The sequence below is a fragment of the Haliotis cracherodii genome, unplaced genomic scaffold, assembly GCF_022045235.1.
Source record: "Haliotis cracherodii isolate W230 unplaced genomic scaffold, xgHalCrac1.p SCAF_3, whole genome shotgun sequence".
NCBI lineage: Eukaryota > Metazoa > Mollusca > Gastropoda > Lepetellida > Haliotidae > Haliotis > Haliotis cracherodii.
Genome location: NW_027266286.1, coordinates 48,631,094 through 48,654,398, shown reverse-complemented (window position 1 = coordinate 48,654,398; position 23,305 = coordinate 48,631,094). Strand labels below are relative to the sequence as shown.

The 23,305-nt window shown below is 40.0% G+C and overlaps 2 protein-coding genes across 2 annotated transcripts; both read right to left on the bottom strand.

The window, feature by feature from the left end:
* Positions 1 to 5,433: 5,433 nt before the first annotated feature.
* LOC139475024 (betaine--homocysteine S-methyltransferase 1-like) lies at positions 5,434 to 10,964 on the bottom strand. Its single transcript, XM_071258240.1, has 7 exons — positions 10,952 to 10,964; positions 10,280 to 10,470; positions 9,021 to 9,215; positions 8,008 to 8,119; positions 6,537 to 6,715; positions 6,333 to 6,414; positions 5,434 to 5,720 (listed from the first exon to the last, which is right to left on the bottom strand). The coding sequence occupies exons 1-7, from the start codon at positions 10,962 to 10,964 to the stop codon at positions 5,434 to 5,436; spliced, it is 1,059 nt and encodes a 352-aa protein (XP_071114341.1).
* A 3,609-nt stretch (positions 10,965 to 14,573) lies between these two features.
* LOC139474542 (uncharacterized) lies at positions 14,574 to 19,071 on the bottom strand. Its single transcript, XM_071257599.1, has 4 exons — positions 18,984 to 19,071; positions 15,767 to 16,381; positions 15,534 to 15,602; positions 14,574 to 14,713 (listed from the first exon to the last, which is right to left on the bottom strand). Exons 1-4 carry the CDS (start codon positions 19,069 to 19,071, stop codon positions 14,574 to 14,576), a joined length of 912 nt encoding a protein of 303 aa, XP_071113700.1.
* Between the last annotated feature and the right edge of the window lie 4,234 nt (positions 19,072 to 23,305).

Below are 23,305 nucleotides of genomic sequence, written 5' to 3'. Positions count from 1 at the left end.
ATGACCATGGGAGATTTCCATTTATTTCATAAAACATGTAGTCGAATCCAGGAACAACTGGGCGCCATATATCAGGCCAGACATGGTGGCATTGACTGACTCACCTTTAAAAAGAAATGTTTGACCTGTTAACTGCATCGGTACATGGCTAGTTCAGATACCACATAGACATTTGGAGATACGGTTTAACCGGGCAAATGACTTCATAAAACGGCCTTATTATGTCCTTTCCAAATGTCAACTAAACGTATTCTGGTTTGTAACTGTCAAAGTACAGTCAAAGGTATTTCCCAGAATATCAGATATGTTTATACGATAATAGTAATGTCATATTTGAAGAAAAGCAGGCGTAGTTTGTATAACAGAAATCACTTAATTGGCAATAACAAGTCAAAATACGACAATGTTCGAGATCACAATAAGGGGTAATTGCAGTGATCACGCTGGGGTGTCGCGGTGTTTACAGTACTGATCTGAATCGTTCTTGTCATATGCATGTATATGAAATTATACATCATAGTTATGATAAACAGACCTCATCATCTGTAGTGCGACATACCAGCCGGAGAAGAGGCACATAAGGGGTGTTTGCCTCCACCGAACACTGAACCCAGTTCGATTTAGAAACGACTCCTTTAGCTGCATGCAGATGCACTCGTATGCTTAATAGTACTGTATTGTCAGCAAACACGACGGGAATCATAGTTACACATTGCTCATGGACACGTGTTGATATGTGTCTTGTTTAAAGGGGAAGTGTACACACAAAAATCAATTTCTATCGTAATTAAAACAAAACTCGATTTTAGAATAAGCTAACGTCAATGTCTGAATATATAAACTAATTGTTTTCACATTGAAAGTAGGAAGCTCACAACAAGTATGAAAATGTTATGTCGTTATGAGGCCTTCGTGTTCCGATCTAAACAGATCAGAGTTATCCTCTTTGGATTATGACGTAATCGGTGACAGTTTAACACAGCGCAAAGGATATCAATTACCACTTTATGGTGAGACAACATGGCATCCGATACATTGCCTGATTCCGAAGATCCCTTGACCCATCAAGAAATCATAAAACCAACACGAGCCAGTTCCGCGGTATGGAAACGATGACCTTGAAGTGGAAACATGAGAAGGCAAGACCCCGACCCCAACTCGATATCTCCGCAGTCACCAGTGACACGGTGGTAACACTTTGATATGTGTATACATAGAGATCAATATGCTCATGCCTACATTTCCAGAATTAATATACTCAGAGATATATGTGTCACGCCTAGTAATCCGCATGCTTCGTCAAATATATGATTTATTTTCATCCGTGACAGAAATGTTAACAGTTAAAACAATCCTGATGTAACTTATCCTGAAGTTCATTGGACGATAGGCCGGTCACGTGAGCGTGAAACTGATGTATACGTTTCCACGAGACCGTATTCTTGAAATGAGGTAACAACTTACACAAACCAAGCGAAACCCCTTGGATTTCCCCAGCACGAATAAACATAGAAATGTTGTTTCTGATCGTTACGATACTATAATCTGGAAAGTGACGTTTTTGCATACTAACATATATAAATGAAAATGTGTAAGTGTTTGACTGCATGTCCGTGATCGAGGTGAGGTGAGGTGAAATAGGGTTTAACGTCGCGTCCAAGATTATTGCACTTATATAGCGACGTGCATGTACGTGTGTGTGTTTGTGTGGCTGCTTGTACTAGTCCGGACTGATGCCGATTTATAGTGCTAGCACACTGAGATACCATGCCGCAGTTTAACATGAATACCCCACTCAGACACAGTATACTGACTCCGAGCCGACCAGTCCTTGTTTTAGCCCCTTCATGCCGAGCGCCAGACAGGGTAACAACAAGTACCATCTTTTAACGTCTTTTGGTATGACGCGGTCGGGGATCGAACCCCGGACCTTCCGCTCTCCGGGCGGACGCTCTACCACTAGACCACGGAGGCGGTCTCCGTGATCGAATATCCTCGCTTCGACCCATCCTGGTGACAGAAAGAAGAAATGTATACCCTTGGCATTGAATCAGCACAGACCATACAGAATCAAAGTTACACGTACATGGATTTATTCCGTGAAGGTATCATATGTAACACTAGTACTTGAACAACCAAGTGCAACGATGTTATATTGAAACAACCACGTGAGCTCGACCAGATCAGCCTCACTGAGACAAGAACATGTTTTGACTTTTCTTTTGTGAAGTCAGATAGGAAATTATGAACACATACAAATGGAATCTTACGTTCGGAATGTCAGCGCTACTATAGTGTTTATTTGTTTGATTTTTGTGGAATGATATAGTTATATCTCACAGTCCGACACGTTACGAGGCAATTATATCAAAGTATGGTATACACGTTTGCAGTGCATCTGTGATCTACTTTAGGATACTTATATATTCCTCTAACTGAGAGGAATGATATATTCCAGGTACTTATGCCAGGCGTATAAACAACTAAAATGTGAATCCTGTCAGAACAGTGTAGACACTGGTTATGGTTGATACATGTGCTTTGACATATTGGACAGGGGCGCCACCGAGGTCATTGTTAACTTAGCGAACCATCAACCATTACTGTGCCAGCTATAGACCGGATGCTCTGCTCTGGGGATTCATTAGGGCCTTTGTAGATGTGCGTACTAAGACGTGCATTAAACAAGATAAACCTTATTGTGATGGTGATTTGTGGACAACATATGCACAGCAGAGAACATGGCTAGTGTACATGCCCCACTGAGACTGATCCATCAGACTGACATTTGGTATAGACCATACAAAACGACAATGCAAAAGAACAACCAGTCTTGATTATCCCCCAAACAAATTCCACTTGGCGCCAAGGGCAAAACAGCTGTGAAAAGGAAATGGAATGGCATACTGAGAGAGGGATTAGATGTACAACTGTTTCTACGGACATATTTGATCATGTATCTCACCCTAATCCAGGTCACCTCCTTAGAATAAGGAGAGAGTTTGATGCTGTCGTAGTAAGGGGACATGTTTTCTGTGAAATCAACAGTTTTCTGGTAGGTACCAACAGCAATAACATTGATAATCAACAATAAAACAAAGTCGAAAATAATTTAAAGAACAATAATGTACAACTAAAATCAAAATCACAGAACACGATGCATGGAGACCATGGGCCCTATTGCAGAATTTTGTCTTTGCTCTACGACTGTATAATGGCTATGTTAAAGTATGGGAGTTGCGATCGTCGGACAGCTAGCCTTGCTTTCGCAAGTGGAGCCTGGTTTATGCTTCTGTTAAAGTGATCGGTTTTGGAAGTTCTTTGTCCGAATGAACATTTACCATGACATAATTACCATGACATGTATATGTCTAGAAACACATAATTACCATAACAAAAAAGATGCTTATCCAAATTGTTTTGTTCATTGACTGTCAGCCATCCTGAATAAGCTGTGCAACTATGCCATTTCAATATTACTGTTATTTGTATTTATGACTTAATCCGTGTCAGATGACCATAGATACATAAACCTTTGTTCAGAGACGAACAATAAGGTATTATCCTACCTACCAAGGGTTGGGCAAGGTGCTCCGGGGCACTGACACCAACACTACAATCACCATGTGCTGATCTGGCACATATTGATTCTTGTATCTACATGTATCTACCTGTATAAAGCAAACTTGTAACTGCCGCAAACCATCGACTCCATGTTGTAATTACCTACCGAGAACCGTACACCGACACATTACATATAGACATATGCAAAAAATAGTTACCCATAAACATTACGTTTGTCTCTAACACGTGCAGCCAATGCATTGTAAAGTTGGTGGAGAATCCGGGTATGAAGTGAAAGTATTCAATTTGGTAATTACAGGGTAATTAGCCTTTGGAATTAAATGTTCATTCATACAATGGCTGTCCCAAAACGGCCGCTTTGACACTTCTTTAGATCCGTCAAATGGCAAATCTACACTGATGAATTATGTCATTGTCGACTCAAAACAAAAGCTGAGAGTGGAAACAACATGCACCCATATGAAGATCAAGCAAGAATGGATTCTTGGTTTGAAAGTATAGATGGAAAACGACCCCTGATTAGCCTCAACCAAATTCTATTATTTACAGCCGCTGGAATATTGAATGCAGCGATTTACAGCAAACAAAGAAGTGAAACCGACTCAGATGTGATGTCATGGTTCTTATCCTGACACATGGATCTTTTGTCTATGAACCTGATATTTCTCCTGGATCAGGACCAATACTTTATGCGCGAGAACTGTATCGTTATTGACTGCAAAACTAATCCACTAGTACGTCTGCCATGGTGACAATCGCATGGAAATTTGTGTGTTTGTTGGATTATTGTGTAACGCTGAACTCTACAATATTCCAGCCAAATGATGGCGGTCTGTAAACAAATCGGGTCTGGACCAGACAATCAAGATATTGATATCCACTCAGTTCATGACATGCATCAACCAAATCAGCGATTCTGACCACCCGGACCCGTTAGTCGCCCTTTACGATAAGCATAGTCGCCTCTTAAGAACAAGCATGGTTTCCTGAAGAACTATTCTAACCCGGATCTTCACGGATTGACTCATGTAAATTCGTACGGAACAGAATTCCTATATTTGCCCTATAGTAAGAAACAGTTGCCTTCCGACAGTATCTTCACTTACAATATCTTCTATATATTTAGTCAGCAAACATTCATAAAGATATTGAACAATGATGTATAACAATTTATTAATTTATGAAAATAACAAACATACATCACATACATCGTTTTTTCTTTCCACCAGCATATTTAATCTTAAACGATGTAATGTACCCATTCTGATTACTCAGGGATCTAAGTACGTTTAAAACACATGCAGGTCCAAAAACTATATTAGGCACAGTGTAATTTTAATCAGGTCGACTTTTTCATTCGATATCCAATTAAGTACACCAAAGGCCAAAGCTGTCATGTTCACATGTATCATGTTATGGTTTTAAGATGCATATTACCAAGATTTAAAGAGTCTGAATAAAGCTTGACGCCGATGGGCCTTTTTCAGATTTCACATATTCTTCAATGAAACCTAAATGAATTTCAACTTCCATTTCAGTCTTACAATCGTTGCGTTCTTGATGGCGACATGCCAAATTATTCGCATTGACAATGAACGAGTTACAGCGGTTTCAAAGGGAGTATAGTGGAGAGAGTGATTTGTTGAGTACTCAGAAGAATGTTCAATCAGTAAGCTAATATACTGCTTTTCCATATACGTATGATATAGTACCGCATAGTATTAACACTTATATTTCTATATTAGCAAACTGACAATTATTTTAGAGAATTAGTATTTGTGTGACCTCAGAGACATCAAGGCTGCACCATTCAAGCAGGGGAACTGCCAGTACAGCCCAGCGCCCCAACTACTCCGAGGCGCCAAAAACCAATTCTTGCTTGAGGCCCTTCTGAAAGTAGTCTGAAAAGGCTTTGTTCTTCCCGAACACGTAGTGCTGACTCATGTCGGGAGAGTATCTTGTTGCAGGCGGTGTGCGGCCGTACGCTTGGGCTACTTCCCGTGTATGGTGGGCGCTGTTCCCGCAACACAGGCCTATAACCTGCACCCCAATCTCCTTGGCTTCCTTGGCGAAGGCATATATCTCAGACCGGCCACACACAAACGCTGGCAGGTCATAAGGAAAGGCTTGCTTGCCTGACAAAAAAACGACATTCATCTATGTATGCATACAGTAAACACTGTAGTTTGCATGAATCAAAATACTGTACGACTACAATGCAATCAGCCGGTGTTGTTTTTTGAATATGAAGGTAATAATTAAGCATAACATTGTAAGGTCTCCCTAAATATGGAATGCCCCTGGTGGGCCAATAAGTACCAAACAAATGGGGTCACAAAATTCCATTCTTAAGGAAATATTGATGTAAATATTTAGGGTAGATTGGCAATGAATTTAATGAGACTGTTTAACACATTGTCAGTGGATGCCCAGTATTGCCGTGGCACATACGACAATCTTTAAACGACATAATGGCTTACAACTGTGTAGGGAGACTTGCTCTTTGAAAACATTATATTTCAGTCGAAATAATGAACATTCTTTTAGACGCCATGGGAATTGTGTTCATAATATATTTATTGTATAGAGTGACTGCTCTTTAACTTCGACATTATATGATGCTTTAAACAATTACGCAATTCGACGTTAATGAATCTGTTGATGTTATCCATAGTGGCTTATCCTCACAGGGGAAGCTTTTAACACAATAGCAAAACAAACGCACCACAAACAGATCATAATGATACCTGAGAATGGATCACGGAGTGATTGCATGGATGGGAAGTCCGGAGTTGTCCTGTACGGAACTGGCAGAGCAGCAATGGGACCCTATAATGGCAATGATAAAGATAGACAATAACGGAAGAAGTCTCGGGGATATCTGAATACACTGCAGACTAATGGGGCCTCATTATTATATCCAAGAAAATAGCTTTGAGATCTATTCATACCTTACACGCCTGGCGAATCTCTTTTATCACAGGGATAATCGACCCCGGACCTCGGCAACAGTTGACGCCTACAGCTGCCGCTCCTGCCTCCTCCAGCTGACGACATGCGGCACCGAAGGTCTGTCCGTCAAATGTGAGCTTACTAATGTGGGGAACTATGTTGACTACTGCTGGGATACCTGGAGCAGATGCAGTCACACGAGTGAAATAACAACATCGTTGCAATGACGATTATACTGTAAATAATAAATAATTACATTAAAAAGAAAAGAACAGCAACATCAATAATCTTAATCCACATGATAAATAATCTGGAGTGCAGAGCTTCCTGCTCGAAATAATGCCAATGCCATAAATACCTTTACTGTGCCTGACTTTGCACTTTGGCTGATTGACTGCCTCGCGTGAAGGATCATGTCTGATAATAGAGCTCACCATCCTCGTTCCTCTCTGAATCGTTTATATGCCAGTCAATGCTGGAGGTTGGAGACTAAGTAATGTGGAAGCTCTTCATGAAAGAATTTTACCCTCTACCTTAGCACTTATTTGTCACAAGGTCTGCTGGTGAAGCATGTTATGACTCATGATAGAAGCAAGGAATTCAACTGCTATTGAAAGCTGCAACGTTTGTTGGACAGAGCCTGGGCTTGCGGTGTACTGCTGTACGGTACTGAGATGAGTGTCAACCAGGAAAACCCTTTTCCAGGCATCGGTTTCTTTGAGGAGAGGCTTCTTGGAAAACCATTGCATCGTATTTACGTTCAATGTGTTGAACAGAATCACAATGCTGCTGACTGTTCTCAAAAGTGAGAGAGGGCTTTCTTTTTGTTGCTAAAGACCAGTCACTTCTCTTTCGTAATCGCCATTCTTCATGTAAATATTAAGGGTAGATTGTCCAAATGAGACACCTTGTAAGTGGTTGACCTGCCTTAGCACAGTCAGTAATTCTTAAACGAAATGATGGCTTTGCTCCATTTTTAATAATCCTTTTCATCATGCTTGCGGCTTTGATCCACGGGACCATCCATGGTATGACAGACCAGAGAGTCATGAAAAATGATGCTTTTTAAATGTTATGGAATAGGTCCATGTACGGCCATTAAGAAATTGTGGCAGTAGACCTGATCTTGTACTTTTAGATAAATGCAATAAAGTATATATAGAAGTAATACATTTGTCCCGCTACTGTCGCATTGCGAAATGGAAACATTCCTGTAGCACTCCAACCTTCATATATCTCCATTTCGACTCTGACTTACATTAGGATCACGGCAATCGCTTTAGGAAGCGGATCTATATATACACAGTGATATTGCTTTGTGAAGCAGCTGCATTGCTTTGTGAAGCGTGTCTTTACACAGTAACATTGCTTTGTGAAGCGTGTCTGTATACAGTGACATTGCTTTGTGAAGCATGTCTGCACACAGTGACATTGCTTTGTGAAGATTTGAAGACGCTAACATTCTCGTACCTTGGCCATATTTTTGGATGCAATCGAGGGCCAGTCTTGCCTCGGGGTACTCGCTGAATGTCTCCGCCAGGATGAAGTCAGCCCCTCCCTGCACCGCCCACTCCACCTGCTCCTGAGAAACCAACACACATGATAAGACTCCTTCATAATTAGAGTAGAAGCGATCTCCTTTCCTGATACTTGTACATATTCCAACAGACGAAACTGTTATACATGTAAGATCCTCTGGAAACATCCACATCGATATGTTCCTGCTTTTTGGAAATAATTAATTTAATTTGTAGAATTTTGATTGTACCAGATACCAGATACCAGATACTTATTTTATACCACCCTTAGACAATCTTGTTCTTTTGCTACACACATTCTTTACCACACGACCTTTCAAAAAGGCGTATAAAAAGTACTGAGTAACACAATTCGTCAATTTAGAGGTTCGGACCGCGGATGTTTGAAATGAATGTATTCTATAAAAGTGCCAAGCGTGCTTGTAGCAAGTTGGTTCTGCTCGTGAGCAGGTATCAACTAGAGTATTTCACAACGGAGCGTAAAACACTGCGCATGTATTTGTGGCCTTTGTGAGTAGGGAATACTCCGACATGTACGTGTACGAGGCTCAGAATTACAGGGGAGGTGAAATGGGGTTTAACGTCGCGTCCAAGATTTTTGCACTTATATAGCGACTTCCATGCGTGTGTGTGTGTTTGTGTGGCTGCTTGTACAAGTCCGGTCTAATGCCGATTTATAGTGCTAGCTCACTGAGATATCCTGCCATAGTTTAACATGAATACCGACATAGTATACTGACTCCGAGCCGACCAGTCCTTCTTTTAGTCCCTTAATGCCGAGCACCAGACAGGGTAACAACAAGGACCATCTTTTAACGTCTTTTGGTATGACGTGGACGGGGATCGATCCCCGTACCTCCCGCTCTCCGTTCGGACGCACTACCACTCGATCATGGAGGCGGTCTCTGAATTAGAAGTGGAGCTACACATCTCTATGTTATTTACTTTAAACATGGCCTCGGCCTGCTCAATGTGCGTCTGGCTGTCCCGTCTAAAGACAGTCGTGTTGCAGATATTCCCCGCCATCAACGTCCCCGTGTCGTCGGCCACCTGTCGGGCTATCTTCAACGCCTGGACATTGAGAGCTTCCAGTTGGTCCTCTCTTCCAGTTAATCTCATCTTTTCTCGGTGGCCATAGTACTGGAAACACAAACAAGATGCAATCGGACACATTCGACATATTCCAAGGACTCGTGAAGCACTTGAGTAGCGATATGATTCCACCTCAGTTCATGAACCGACGTCTTCTGTTGCATGAAATATCACATGGCGGCCGATTTTGAAAACAGCGCAGTGCACGGAAAAGCACTGAAATGTCTTGTGTTGGTTTTTGTAATGTTAACGTCACATAAACTAAATAGTTTCAGTTTGGGTTCCTTCCAGCACTGGTCGAGGGTTTGGGGGGAGTTTTAGAGGTACAAGATTATGGTAGTCTATCAACGGTATTTCTACTGTTGGAAACACTATTGCGATACTAATTGTCCACAAAGTCGTGATTCATCAACATATTGCTTGGGAAGTTGGGGGTGATAAAAGATATGTACATTGTACCCCTTTTTATTGTTGGATATTAAAGTAATGAACCTTTAGTTTATGCAATCACATTTTTGTCATTTCGTCTAACACACAATGCCACTTAGAAAGTGATCAAATGTAACAAATGTTATATTTTGGATAACACATTCTTTGTAAATTACAGGTTCTCGTACCGTTTTGGATTGAGTCCCGTCCGGGATTCGAACCCATACTGGCAGAGTGAGGGCACCTAATCGCCAGCACACAAAGTCAGCGATCTAACCCACACAGTACGAGAACCCACTCAGAACCACCAAAAAGCACGAGAATCTGTACTTTACAAAGAAAATGTTATCCCAAATATATCATTTGTTACATTTGACCACTTTCTAAATGACATTGTGTGTTCATAGTATTTTTTCGGCCATAGGAGCCGTGCCAATTTACACTTGTCAGAGGGGTACACAAAGTATGTGATCTGGACTACCAGTTGTCGGACTTTCGTTTTTGTGGAAGCCTCTGTGGTTGAGTGGGTTAGATCGCTAACTTTGTGTGCTGGCGATTAGGTGCCTCACTCTGGCAATATCAGTTCGAATCCCAGACGAAACTCAACCCACAAACGTACGAGAATCTGTACTTTACAAAGAAAGTGATATCCTAAATATAAAATAACCAATATTACTGTTCACCGTAAAGGCTAGGACCACATCGCTGCCTGCATGGACAAACTCCTCACTGAGACTCTGCACCAAGTCAGGATGTTCCAGTACAACCTCGGGAACATATGCTCCAGCCTTGAGGTAGCCTCTCCTTTCAAACTCAAACAGGTAGCCCTCCGCCACAATCAGGTCGCCGCCATTTGCCAGCCGCTCAACCAAACCTAGCAGTTGGGTTAAAAAAGTCGTATTTTTACATATTTGTACACTATGCTGCATATTATTTATTACTTTCATTATTAAGTATGCGCATACGAAGAAGCAGTTCCTCAATTAGTATTCCGTTAATCATCAAACCCACTCTCTTGAATGATTATTTCAGGAACGTTTTAATACGATTCACAATGAACATGGATTCGTTATCCGGAAGTTTGTAAATCAGAACGATTTTACTGCAAACTGTACGGGATTCTCAATGTTAATTTATTTCACACGTGTATGGGCAGGTATAATGCATGCACTTTTGGACGGTACATGTATGTACTATGGATAGACGCTTCAAACGAAATGCTTGTACTGGGAATAAATATAGTAATTCTCTAACAAAATATTCGATGATTGTAATAATAGCCACAAAAGTACTAAATAAAAAACAAAACAATACATTCCTTTAAAAAGTGAATACGATCACATTTTTAGACGTACCTTGCTTCGACATGTTGACTGAGCCTCGACAGCTATAAAGGTATCACTGTCTTCACGGCACCAAGTATTATGGACCATGAGTAATCAGCGTGCAAATTGTCAACGTGATTGCCATAAATAATTGTTGAATTACGTGACATGTTTTAACCTGTCACACATTGCATATTATTACTGTCAAGCGTTCTCCACATAAGCTTGCTTGAATGTTTGTTTTTTAACACCGCATTGAGCAATATTACGGCTATATGACTGCGGTCTGTAAATAATCGAGTCTTGACCGGCCAGTCCAGTGTTTGACATCATGAGCATCGATCCACCAAATGGGGATCGATGACATGCATCTACCAAGTCAGCGAGCCTGACCACCCCATCCCGTTAGACGCCTCTTACGACAAGCACAGTCACCTTAACGGCAAGCATGTGTTGCTGAAGACCTATTCATCGTCATTGATCCTTCACATAAGCGAGTTTAATAATGCGAGATACAGTTTCAGATAATGAGGGTTGGTTTTCTTCATTTTACTGAAACTGTACATTACAGTCTTCATAGTTTAGGCCCGTTTCTTTAATTAACTCCGACCCTTTAACTCACGGGTAACCCCTACATTTTCTTTATTGTTGATCACATATATAGTAATTACATAAACAGTACAAGACAACCCAAAGAAATGAAATATATCGGTATTTGATGTATTCCCGTTTATGTACGTGACTGTGTGCAATAAAGGTTAAGATAAACTGCTTACGGGGACGAGTGCACCAGACATGTAAATAAACCATTTTTCAATCATCGTCTTACACATCCCCATAATGAGAAAACACATCTCCGTAAATATCATTGTTTATCCTTCGTGCCACTACAAGCGTTTATGTTCGTCAGAGGGGCGGTCGGTTAGCAAAGTGGTTAAAGCGTTTGCTCATCACGTTGAAGACCCGGGTTCGATTCCCGACATGGGTACAATGTGTGAAGCCCATTTTTGGTGTCCCCCGCCGTGATATTGCTGGAATAGTGCTCAAAGCGGCGTTAACCCATACAGACGGTTTGACAATGACATCATCCAGATGCTCAACTGGATTGTAATTCTGTCACCATGACGCCACAGCTGCGGTTATGTTCTGAATGATTTTTTTAAAAATATGTGCATAATAAACTTGCCCAAGAAAACAGTGAAAAATTCCATGACTTGCACGCGAAAACTGCTTTTCAGTTTCCCAAGTAAACAAGTCATGGAAAATGTGGAAGGTCGTCGATAATAAAAACTCGAAAGACAATAAAACTGTTTTGTGACTCTTTATCAGTGAAGACGTAATTTTCATGTGATGGTGCAACATAGAATACTTTCAATCCACGAAATTTACTTTTGAAGACATCGTTACTGCGCTTTTTAGAGTATGGTATTCTATCAAATGGTTACACAGTCATAATATATCCACTCTGGTAACTTGGCAACTATGATAAGTGTATGTACAGTCATGTATAAAACATAAGTTTCATATTTATTCAGTTCCCATACATTATAATTGAATATGAAATCCCTTAAACTGAACCTTTCGTCCTGGGTCTAGCAGGTTATATTTGCCCTGAGTGTTTGTTTCAGTCATGTCTCCGCCGAGGTCATGGCGTTATTGCAGCACTTGTGTGTACTTGATAGGAGATTGTCAAATACAAGCGTCTGACCCGCTCGTCGGGCAAATATTCATTTGGCAAAATAAGTCTGCCTGAAGTGATCACACCGTCACGATATACAATGTACACGTCGGTCTCTGATATATACAGCCACACATGCACGGCTTGACTGAACATCGTCATTGCTGAGATGATCACATGTCGGCATAAGATCACATGTCCTGGTTGAACAGGTTCATTACTGAGATGATCACACTGACACTATACACAATGTACATGTCGGTGTCATGATCACACCGACACTATACACAATGTACATGTCGGTGTCATGATCACACCAACACTATATACAATGTACATGTCGGTGTCATGATCACACTGACACTATACACAATGTACATGTCGGTGTCATGATCACACTGACACTATACACAATGTACATGTCGGTGTCATGATCACACCGACACCATACACAATGTACATGTCGGTGTCATGATCACACTGACACTATACACAATGTACATGTCGGTGTCATGATCACACCGACACCATACACAATGTACATGTCGGTGTCATGATCACACCGACACCATACACAATGTACATGTCGGTGTCATGATCACACTGACACTATACACAATGTACATGTCGGTGTCATGATCACACCAACACTATACACAATGTACATGTCGGTGTCATGATCACACCGACACTATATACAATGTACATGTCGGTGTCATGATCACACCGACACTATATACAATGTACATGTCGGTGTCATGATCACACCGACACTATATACAATGTACATGTCGGTGTCATGATCACACCAACACTATATACAATGTACATGTCGGTGTCATGATCACACCAACACTATACACAATGTACATGTCGGTGTCATGATCACACCGACACTATATACAATGTACATGTCGGTGTCATGATCACACTGACACTATACACAATGTACATGTCGGTGTCATGATCACACCAACACTATACACAATGTACATGTCGGTGTCATGATCACACCGACACCATACACAATGTACATGTCGGTGTCATGATCACACTGACACTATACACAATGTACATGTCGGTGTCATGATCACACTGACACTATACACAATGTACATGTCGGTGTCATGATCACACTGACACTATACACAATGTACATGTCGGTGTCATGATCACACCGACACTATATACAATGTACATGTCGGTGTCATGATCACACTGACACTATACACAATGTACATGTCGGTGTCATGATCACACCAACACTATACACAATGTACATGTCGGTGTCATGATCACACTGACACTATACACAATGTACATGTCGGTGTCATGATCACACCGACACCATACACAATGTACATGTCGGTGTCATGATCACACCGACACCATACACAATGTCCATGTTGGTATCATATATAGTCACACATGTCCTGGTTGAACAGGTTCATCACTGGGGTGATCATGATCATACCGACTCTATACACAATGTCCATGTTGGTATCATATATAGTCACACATGTCCTGGTTGAACAGGTTCATCACTGAGATGATCATGATCATACCGACTCTATACACAATGTTCATGTTGGTATCATATATAGTCACACATGTCCTGGTTGAACAGGTTCATGACTGATATGATCACACCGACACTATACACAAAGTACATATCGGTCTCATGATCACTCCGACACTATACACAATCTCCATGTCAGTTTCATATACAGCCACACATGTCCTGGTTAAACAGTTTCATCACTGAAATGATCACTCCGGCACTATACACAATGTCCATGCCACTTTCATATACAGCTACACATATCCTGGTTAAACAGTTTCATCACTGAGATGATCACTCCGACATATACACAATGTCCATGTCAGTTTCATATACAGTCACACATATCCTGGTTGAACTGTTCCAAGACAGAGATGATCACACCGACACTATACGCAATGTACATGTTGGTCTCATATACAGCCACATAAATCCTGGTTGAACAGCTTCCTATCCGGACATGTCTCTTTGTGATCCACAAGGTATCCGAAGCCAGGGTAATATGTCAGTTGTTCGTAGGTGTTTTCCCCCAGTTTTCGTCTATTACAGGGGGCTGCAAGGATAAAATAGATCCCATTTGTTCAAACTATACAAGAGAACTGATAATTGTTTAATGATTTATATATAATCAAGGTTGTAAATGTTTGTTACCGTGTATATTATTAATAAGATCGGAGGTAGGAAATAATAGTGGTAAATTATATGGATATTTGGTACAATGGCACAAAGCATAAAATATTTTGAATTCCAATCAATTAAAAATGAAATCTATTTTACAAATTATATTATTATGATATAAAAAAGTGCGATTAGAAATGTCCGTGTTTTTCAAAAGGTTGTCTCTTTTTTGGTTGCTCTCTATACGATCCACTTCCCAGAATGCCTAGCTAATAGGTAATTTTCTCACATGTGGTGTTAATTAGCTACCAAGACCGTGTTTCCAGTGTCGATGTTTGCCAGGTAAACGTCACGGACACTATCAATAATTATATTTGAAACAGGTTTGATCTCCAGGGGATACATTTCTAGTTGAACAATGACACATATAGACAAATAGATTTGATCATTATTAGATTAACACGTTTTACAATGCTCTCTAGAAGCTTTAGTATTTTCTAAATAAGTCAAACATGTTAGTGTGGAATGTAAGTTTGATTTTGAGATTTGTCTTGTGTTTTCTTCGCAATGAGTATTTTTCTCCTGAGATTTGGATACGAATTTAGAATTTAAAGGGAATATTTGTAAAAAATACAATTTATAAATATGAACGTGCAACTGCACATTAATATATTGCACTGCATGATGTATGTTCATTGTATCGAGGAATTGTCAAACCTTCTATGAGAACATTGTTCATTTCTGTCAATACCTACCACGTGGTACAGCTGTTGTTGTGTAATTGTTGGAAATAGTCTCTGGATATTTCAGTTGTAATGTTATTGCTGAAAAAGTGGAAAAACACATCACTGATGACTTGTGCAATATGAAAATATTCATATTCATATGTGGTATTCTGAAAGTAAAGCCACACAGAAGTATACAGAGTAAATATATCTTAGTTTAACTTGAATACGTATTCTTTTATTAACAATACGAAAATACTTACGTTGGCAGTTTCCTCTTGAGAGCTCGGTTGCCAGGACGTTAAGTGCCGTCTTATCTTTCACTACAACGAATGTACCCTCGCCAGATGCAATGGTCATTAAGTCATTTAACGTATCAATATCCTGAACCCCAACAGCCACAGTGACAAGAGTAATATTGTCCTCCTTCAGAAGGAGAGCATCATCAACGTGATCCGTAGTATTCCACCAGTCTCCGTTTGTTACAAACATCGCCATCTTACCCACATCATCCCTGATTGGATTGAGGAACATCTCCCGTGCTAGTGCTAAGCAACTCGCGTTGGATGATGACAAGAAGGTTAAGGTGTTGATCTGTCTGTTAATCAGAGCCTGTGTCATTGGTTCCTTTGAATGAACATTAAGTTTCTGAAATGTATATATGTATCTGATACCTGCAAATTTATCAGCTACATCATTCATCCCCGATTGCAAGGGGAGATAATGCACGGAATCGTCTTCACACAGAACCAGTCCAACACGGACTGCGTAATCAGGTATGTGGTGAGTGTTGTAATCCATGATGATGTCCCTGGCAAAGTCAATATATAAGCCACCATCTAGTACAAATATCAGGTCAGATGCTGGGCTGCACGTTTCTGAAAAATAAGTATTGATGATTAATATTAAGGGGAAATTGAATTCGTGTTAAGATGTCGTTTTGTGTCAGTGTCCGCCACACTTTTAAGATACACAATACGTAATGTAAACCCATTTTTTACAACTAGGCATTCACCTGATCCTGGTACATTAGTTGGTATCAGAAATATTAAATTCATACAAATTGGATAAAGAACCTAAATAGTTTCTTTTAATACCGTAAAGATGAACAGATACCATAGTTCATATTTTCAAATGCGATCCCAAATACCATCCATGTGTATTGAGGGGATTACTGTAATTGTCATGTGTGTCACTCCTTGAGAGTAATGGGTCGTAGGTTAAAGTAATAAGATTGGAGCAATAACGCTTGGAAACACGTGCGAAGTACAGGCGACTCATCGTGACAAAGATAAAAACAATGTATTCTAATTGATATTTCCTGAAAGTAAATGTGAAAATGCCCAATACCATAATGAAACTCTTTTGTCTTTGTGGTTTTGTAATGAAAATATTAATGTTATATTTTCACTAGTGTGTATGGTGTGAGATATCATCCTACCACTTTGTCCTGTTTCCGCCTCTTAGCCTAGGAGAATATGTTGTGATCTCTACTTAAGATGCGTTTGATACAGCTGCAATTTCGTTGTATGATGGTTGACGTCTCAGACATGGAAACACTGAACTACAACGTGAGGTGAAATGGGGTTTAATGTCGCGTCCAAGATTACTGCACTTATAAAGTGACGTGCGTACACGTGTGCGTGTGTGTGATCTGCTTGTACTGGAATGGACTGATGCCGATTTATAGTGCTAGCTCGCTGAGATACCATGCCGCAGTTTAACATGAATACCTCACTCAGACACAGTATACTGACTCCCAGCCGACCAGCCCTTGTTTTAGCCAATCACCGAGCGCCAGACAGGGTAACAACAAGTACCATCTATTAACGTCTTTTGGTATGACGCTGCCGGGGATCGAACCCCGGACCTTTCGATCTCCGTTCGGACGCTCTACCACTAGACCACGGAGGACGTCACTAAACTATAAATAAATATGGTGATCATTCATATGTTAGGAAGCTTTGATTGTTCTACCTTTTCTGTCTATGACCCCGATAAAATATTTAGTCACATGTTTCAAAACAGTCCACATTGTAATGTGTTAAAGACTAGGATACATACGACTCTGTACGACTACATTACCAGTAACCGTCTTGACCAAGGATTTAATTTTACATTTTTGTTGATGAGAGTTGTAATATACATTCCATAAGCTCATGTAGCACACTAATGTGCGCTGTAGCGTGACGGCTTGCGAAACTGCCCGAGGCACACCCTTTTATATATATATATACATGGTGGTACATATTGTATTTTAAGATGCCACTGGTGTCAAATCTACCTTATCTTCCCCTCTGCTATTACATAAAGTGGATCGATAATATTGTGAGATTTTTCACTCACCGTCATCTTCCACTGTCTAAAGTGGCTTGGTTGTTGTTTGAGAGTTCCCAATCCCTTTATTTTCCTCTCTGCTATTACCTAAAGTGTTTTTGTTGTTATTTAAGAGTGACCATTCCCAATGATATTCCTCTCTGCTACTTATTACCTAAAGTGTTTTTGTTGTTATTTAAGAGTGACCATTCCCAATAATATTCCTCTCTGCTATTACCTAAAGTGTTTTTGTTGTTATTTAAGAGTGACCATTCCCAATGATATTCCTCTCTGCTATTACCTAAAGTGTTTTTGTTGTTATCTAAGAGTGACCATTCCCAATAATATTCCTCTCTGCTATTACCTAAAGTGTTTTTGTTGTTATTTAAGAGTGACCATTCCTTATAATATTCCTCTCTGCTATTACCTTAAGTGTTTTTCTTGTTATTTAAGAGTGACCATTCCCAATAATATTCCTCTTTGCTATTACCTTAAGTGTTTTTGTTGTTATCTAAGAGTGACCATTTCCAATACTATTCCTCTCTGCTATTACCTAAAGTGTTTTTTTTGTTATTCAAGAGTGACCATTCCCAATAATATTCCTCTCTGCTATTACCTAAAGTGTTTTTGTTGTTATTTAAGAGTGACCATTCCTTATAATATTCCTCTCTGCTATTACCTAAAGTGTTTTTGTTGTTATTTAAGAGTGATCATTCCCAATAATATTCCTCTCTGCTATTACCTAAAGTGTTTTTTGTTGTTATTTAAGAGTGACCATTCCAATTAGTATTCCTGTCTGCTATTACCTAAAGTGTTTTTGTTGTTATTTAAGAGTGACCATTCCCATTGATATTCCTCTGTTATTTGAAAGTTCCCATGCTGCTTATCTTCCTCTCTGCTATTACCCAAACTGGTTCGGTTGTTTTTTTAAGCTGGCCATATGCATTTCCCTTATTGTCCTCTCTGCTATTACCCAACGTGGCTTGATTTTAACATGAAAGTCACAATTCCCCCTTCTTATAATTAGTCCTCCATGCTATGCTGTCACCTAACATGACTTGGTCGTTTTACCACTCCCTTGTATCTTCCCCCTGCTGTTATCCAAAGTGGCTATATTGTTATTCGAAAGCTCCCATTCGTCATAATAGACCTTGTGGCTATTACCTAAAGTGGCCTGGTTTTTAGTCGAGAGTGTCTGGTCCAAGAAGAAGACGACAAGTACAGCAGTCTGGATCTGTCTCATTTGCTGCATCCTGAAATGATCACTGCATCACCTAAAAAGATGGAGATGGGCCTCGCGTTAAGGCTCTATGAAAAGAACGTTCACTATTAAAATATGCAGCTTTATTCATTTGTCTGTCTCGACTTCACAATTCAATACAATGTTGACAAGAACAAGTCTCGTATTAATAAGCCAATTCCTCATGCGATCTCTACGTCATTTATGTACCGAAGTTACGTTCTTACGGAAAGTGTATTAGTTCAAACAATATCTGAATGGCAACGTATTGACAAAACAATAATCATTACTGTATGGCATACTATAATATATCTTCTGCAACTTGTATTAAAAAAATAACACAATGCAGGGAGAAGTATTTGTTCCTAGTGTATAGGAGGAAAGCTACGTACACAAATACCGAAAATTTATCAGAAGGAACTATTATTTGACATAAACATGACATTTTAAAGGGGTGTTTATACGTACGTACCCTGTATGTTTGTGAGGAAGAGATTTGTATTTCACTGTTTTTCAGTGGCTCAGTCATACCAAAGTCATTCATTTAGGAACGAAAGCCCAACGTGACACAGGCTGAACGTTTAAACCGCGTGCATCATTCTGTTGCTGACAATGAAGTGCCGTAAACAAAATTCAGCTCTTCATGGACTGCAGCGCCCAAAGATCAGTTTGTTATTCATACACACATCCTACGCTCACGCCAGTAGAAAAAGATATGAAAAGGATACACATCTATGGCCTGTGGGTATCAACTATGTGAGTAAGTGAGTCGCGTTTTACGCCGCTTCTAGAAATATTCTGCAATATCACGACGGGGACATCAAATATGGGCTTTACACTTTGTATCCATGTTGGGAATGATCCCGAGCATTCATCGTAACAAACTAACGCTTTAACTACTAGGCTACAACAACCCTACTATATGAAATTGTGACCTTTGGCTCAGTGGTGAAAGACAATCATATGGAGTTTAAATATTATCCCTGCTGAAACCAACAGCCAGGAAATACAGTGACAGGTAGAAACCACATACACATATCACTGTCAACACGTATGTCACCAGATAGCGCTAAATGGACTATTTCAGGTGCATTATGTGTACAGATATGTCATAACGGGTCACCATACATCTGTGCTCCTTCTCGTGGTTCTTTGTTCTGTAATCTCTTTATATATTTAGTAATCTCCCAAGACGCATCTTCCTGTCACAAATGTTATTTTCTTGCAACAAGTATTGTCCTATTACACCATTTTATCTCTAGCAACATGTGTTTTACAGTGACACCAGTTGATCTCCAGCAACACGTATTTTTTATTTGACACCAGTCTGTCGTAAGCAAAACAAATCTTCCTGTAACACCAGTTTATTTCTAGCAAATAGCATTTCCATGTGACGACATTTTGTCTCAAGCAACAAGTATTTTCCTGAAACCAGATTATCCCTGAAGTTTCTTATATTGACACCAGTTGATATCTTGCAATAAGAAAAAGTGCCAGCTTATTACAACAGTTTATCGTTGCCAATAAGGACTAGTGTGTTTTTTTATCAGGCAAGTATATCCTTCGGTTGAATTACACCAACACGTACGCAAAGTAGGTCGCATTATGCTCGTTTGTAACAAAGCATGTTAGAGGATATATCATTTTACTCAGGCTGTCAGAACCTACGGGTTCTGTACACGTTCCGTATAGCCTGTCTGGTGTTAACGATTGTGTGCCATTCCCACGTCTGCAGACACTATATCCTGATATCAATACCTCCCAGGAGATTATTTCCCTTTAAGCTTACAATTGCTTCACCATGTATCCCTTGTCAGTCCGCCCAACACTATAGAATAACCAAACGTTAGATAACGTTTACAATCACATGAATTATCCTATGCAAGAGAGTAGTAACGATTTCTCACCTATTTCACACACATACGTCTGCGGGAGGGAATTTGTTCCGAACATCCAAATAACATGGTTAATGGTTATATCGAAGGTATTCTCAAAACCTATGCAATACAGACATAAGCATAAACTATATACAATGTGCTTGTTGACCCACACTACTTACGTGACCTACTTACATGTAAGAGATACACACTAGCGGTTACCCTCAGGTTCAATCTCACCATCTCACCATCTCACCTTTGCACCACGACTGTCAGCAATGTTCATCGCTCCTTTTCCTTTGCCGCTGTGACCATTTTACTAAATGGAACAGTCTCCCACTCGAAATTATATTATTATCATTATCATTATCATTATCATTATTATTATTATTATTAGTAGTAGTAGTAGTGGTGGTGGCGGCGGCGGTGGTGGTGGTGGTAGTAGTAGTAGTAGTAGTAGTCGTAGTAGCAATAGAAGTAGAAGTAGTTATTAATTTTACAATAGGTTTACCTACACAAATCGAACTTATTATTATTATTAGTAGTAGTAGCGGTAGTAGTAGCAGCAGTAGTATGGGTGTACTTACACATATCATTACAGCACACTTGCTTCCGATTTCAGAGTCCAATTATCCGTGTTTCTAGTTTATGACAGTCTGCATTCTGTGCCAGTCTGAAGCGGATTTACAAACCTTAGCTCAGACAGCCTCTTCAAGGCGACAAAAAAATCCATTCCAAGAGTTGAATGCTCATAACTCTGTGATGTGACACCTGCGACCGAACGTTAAGTTATAAAGCTGACAGGTGTATATGTCAATCTGCGACGTAAACATCAGCCACGGGCCTCGGGCAAATGTTTGAGGAATAAAACGATTTGCTGAGCCATGACAATATCTAAATTTGTAGTAAATACCTCATCCATTACACTGTACAAGTATATAGACCCACCTACAAGTGCACATATTTAAAACTCGACATAACAAGTTGCATTAGTGGCGACGACTCCGCATCTTAGACCAGTCAGCTTAAACAGAAACATAAAGCAGTTAAGGTATGCATATGACTGTATACTTCGTCGTGAAATAGCTGAAATATTATGAGGGTCCTAACATTTGATATTAACACGGCCTCATGTTTCACCCAGAAAGATTTAAACAGTCACTGGACATGTTTGATGTTACGAACAAGATTTTTCGGCTCCATCGTTCAGAGAATATATAATATATAATAACAAAAAATGCATGTTTTGAAGCGCCTACCGGAAGAGATCCAAGCCAAGCCACCAACCTGCTGCTACTATATATTGCTATATTTCCACACAGCACAGGGGCATGCACAAAATGATGCACCATTATTAGATCAGTGGATCAGTGTGCTCGGAATGGTCGGTCCCTAAAGTAAAACCCTACTCACTCATGATTTTATGCTTCCCAATTGTACACTCAGGTCACCATATTGCCGCTGAGCTTTTATTCACACAATGAGCTTGGGGTATCCCGCTGGTTGTCGAGTCGAATACCCATGTTCGATTCCCAGCAAACTCTTAGTGTAAATGATCTTTTTTCTGGTATTCGAAAAGCGCCATAAAACCACACATACTCTCTCTATGCATCATTGCACGTACATGTTCATTAACATCAGCACCCCTTTACAGTGAGTGAGTATGGTTTTACGCCGCTTTTAGCAATATTCCAGCAATATCACGGCGGGGGACACCAGAAATGGGCTTCACACATTGTACCCATGTCGGGAATCGAACCCGGGTCTTCGGCGTGACGAGCGAACGCTTTAACCACTAGGCTACCCGACCGCCCCACACCCCTTTACAATCATACATTTGAATATCACCCTAAACACTTCCTCTGTATAATCATTGTCACGAACAAAAAATTACAAGCCGTCGTGTCCGTATTCATGACACTGCTGATTGCAATCACATTTCCAGAGTATCTTGTCTCACAACAAAAGTGACACCGGTGCCATGTTGGCTCTCTCCTATAATAACAACGGTTTATATATAATTGTCGTCATTAGTGTTAGTGTGAGTGGCCAGTGTCCTATCCTAGAAGTCGTATTTTCCACATCGATTGGTCTTTGTTATTTCTACCAACAACCAAAATCCATAGCGCTAATGTAATTCATCTTTCTGGACAGGAGATAATCTTGAAGTCACATTCAGTTCCATCACCCTTTCATGATGTTGTGTCTCAGTATCTCCACATAATTGTTTTTACTGCCATGAACATTAAAAGAAATGTTTTTACCGAATAGCGACCTTGCCATTCTGCCCAGTCGTAAAGTAATCCTACATCTGTAATGCCGATATGTTAGATCCTCTCGGCCAAAACCAAGTCCAGTAAATAACGTAT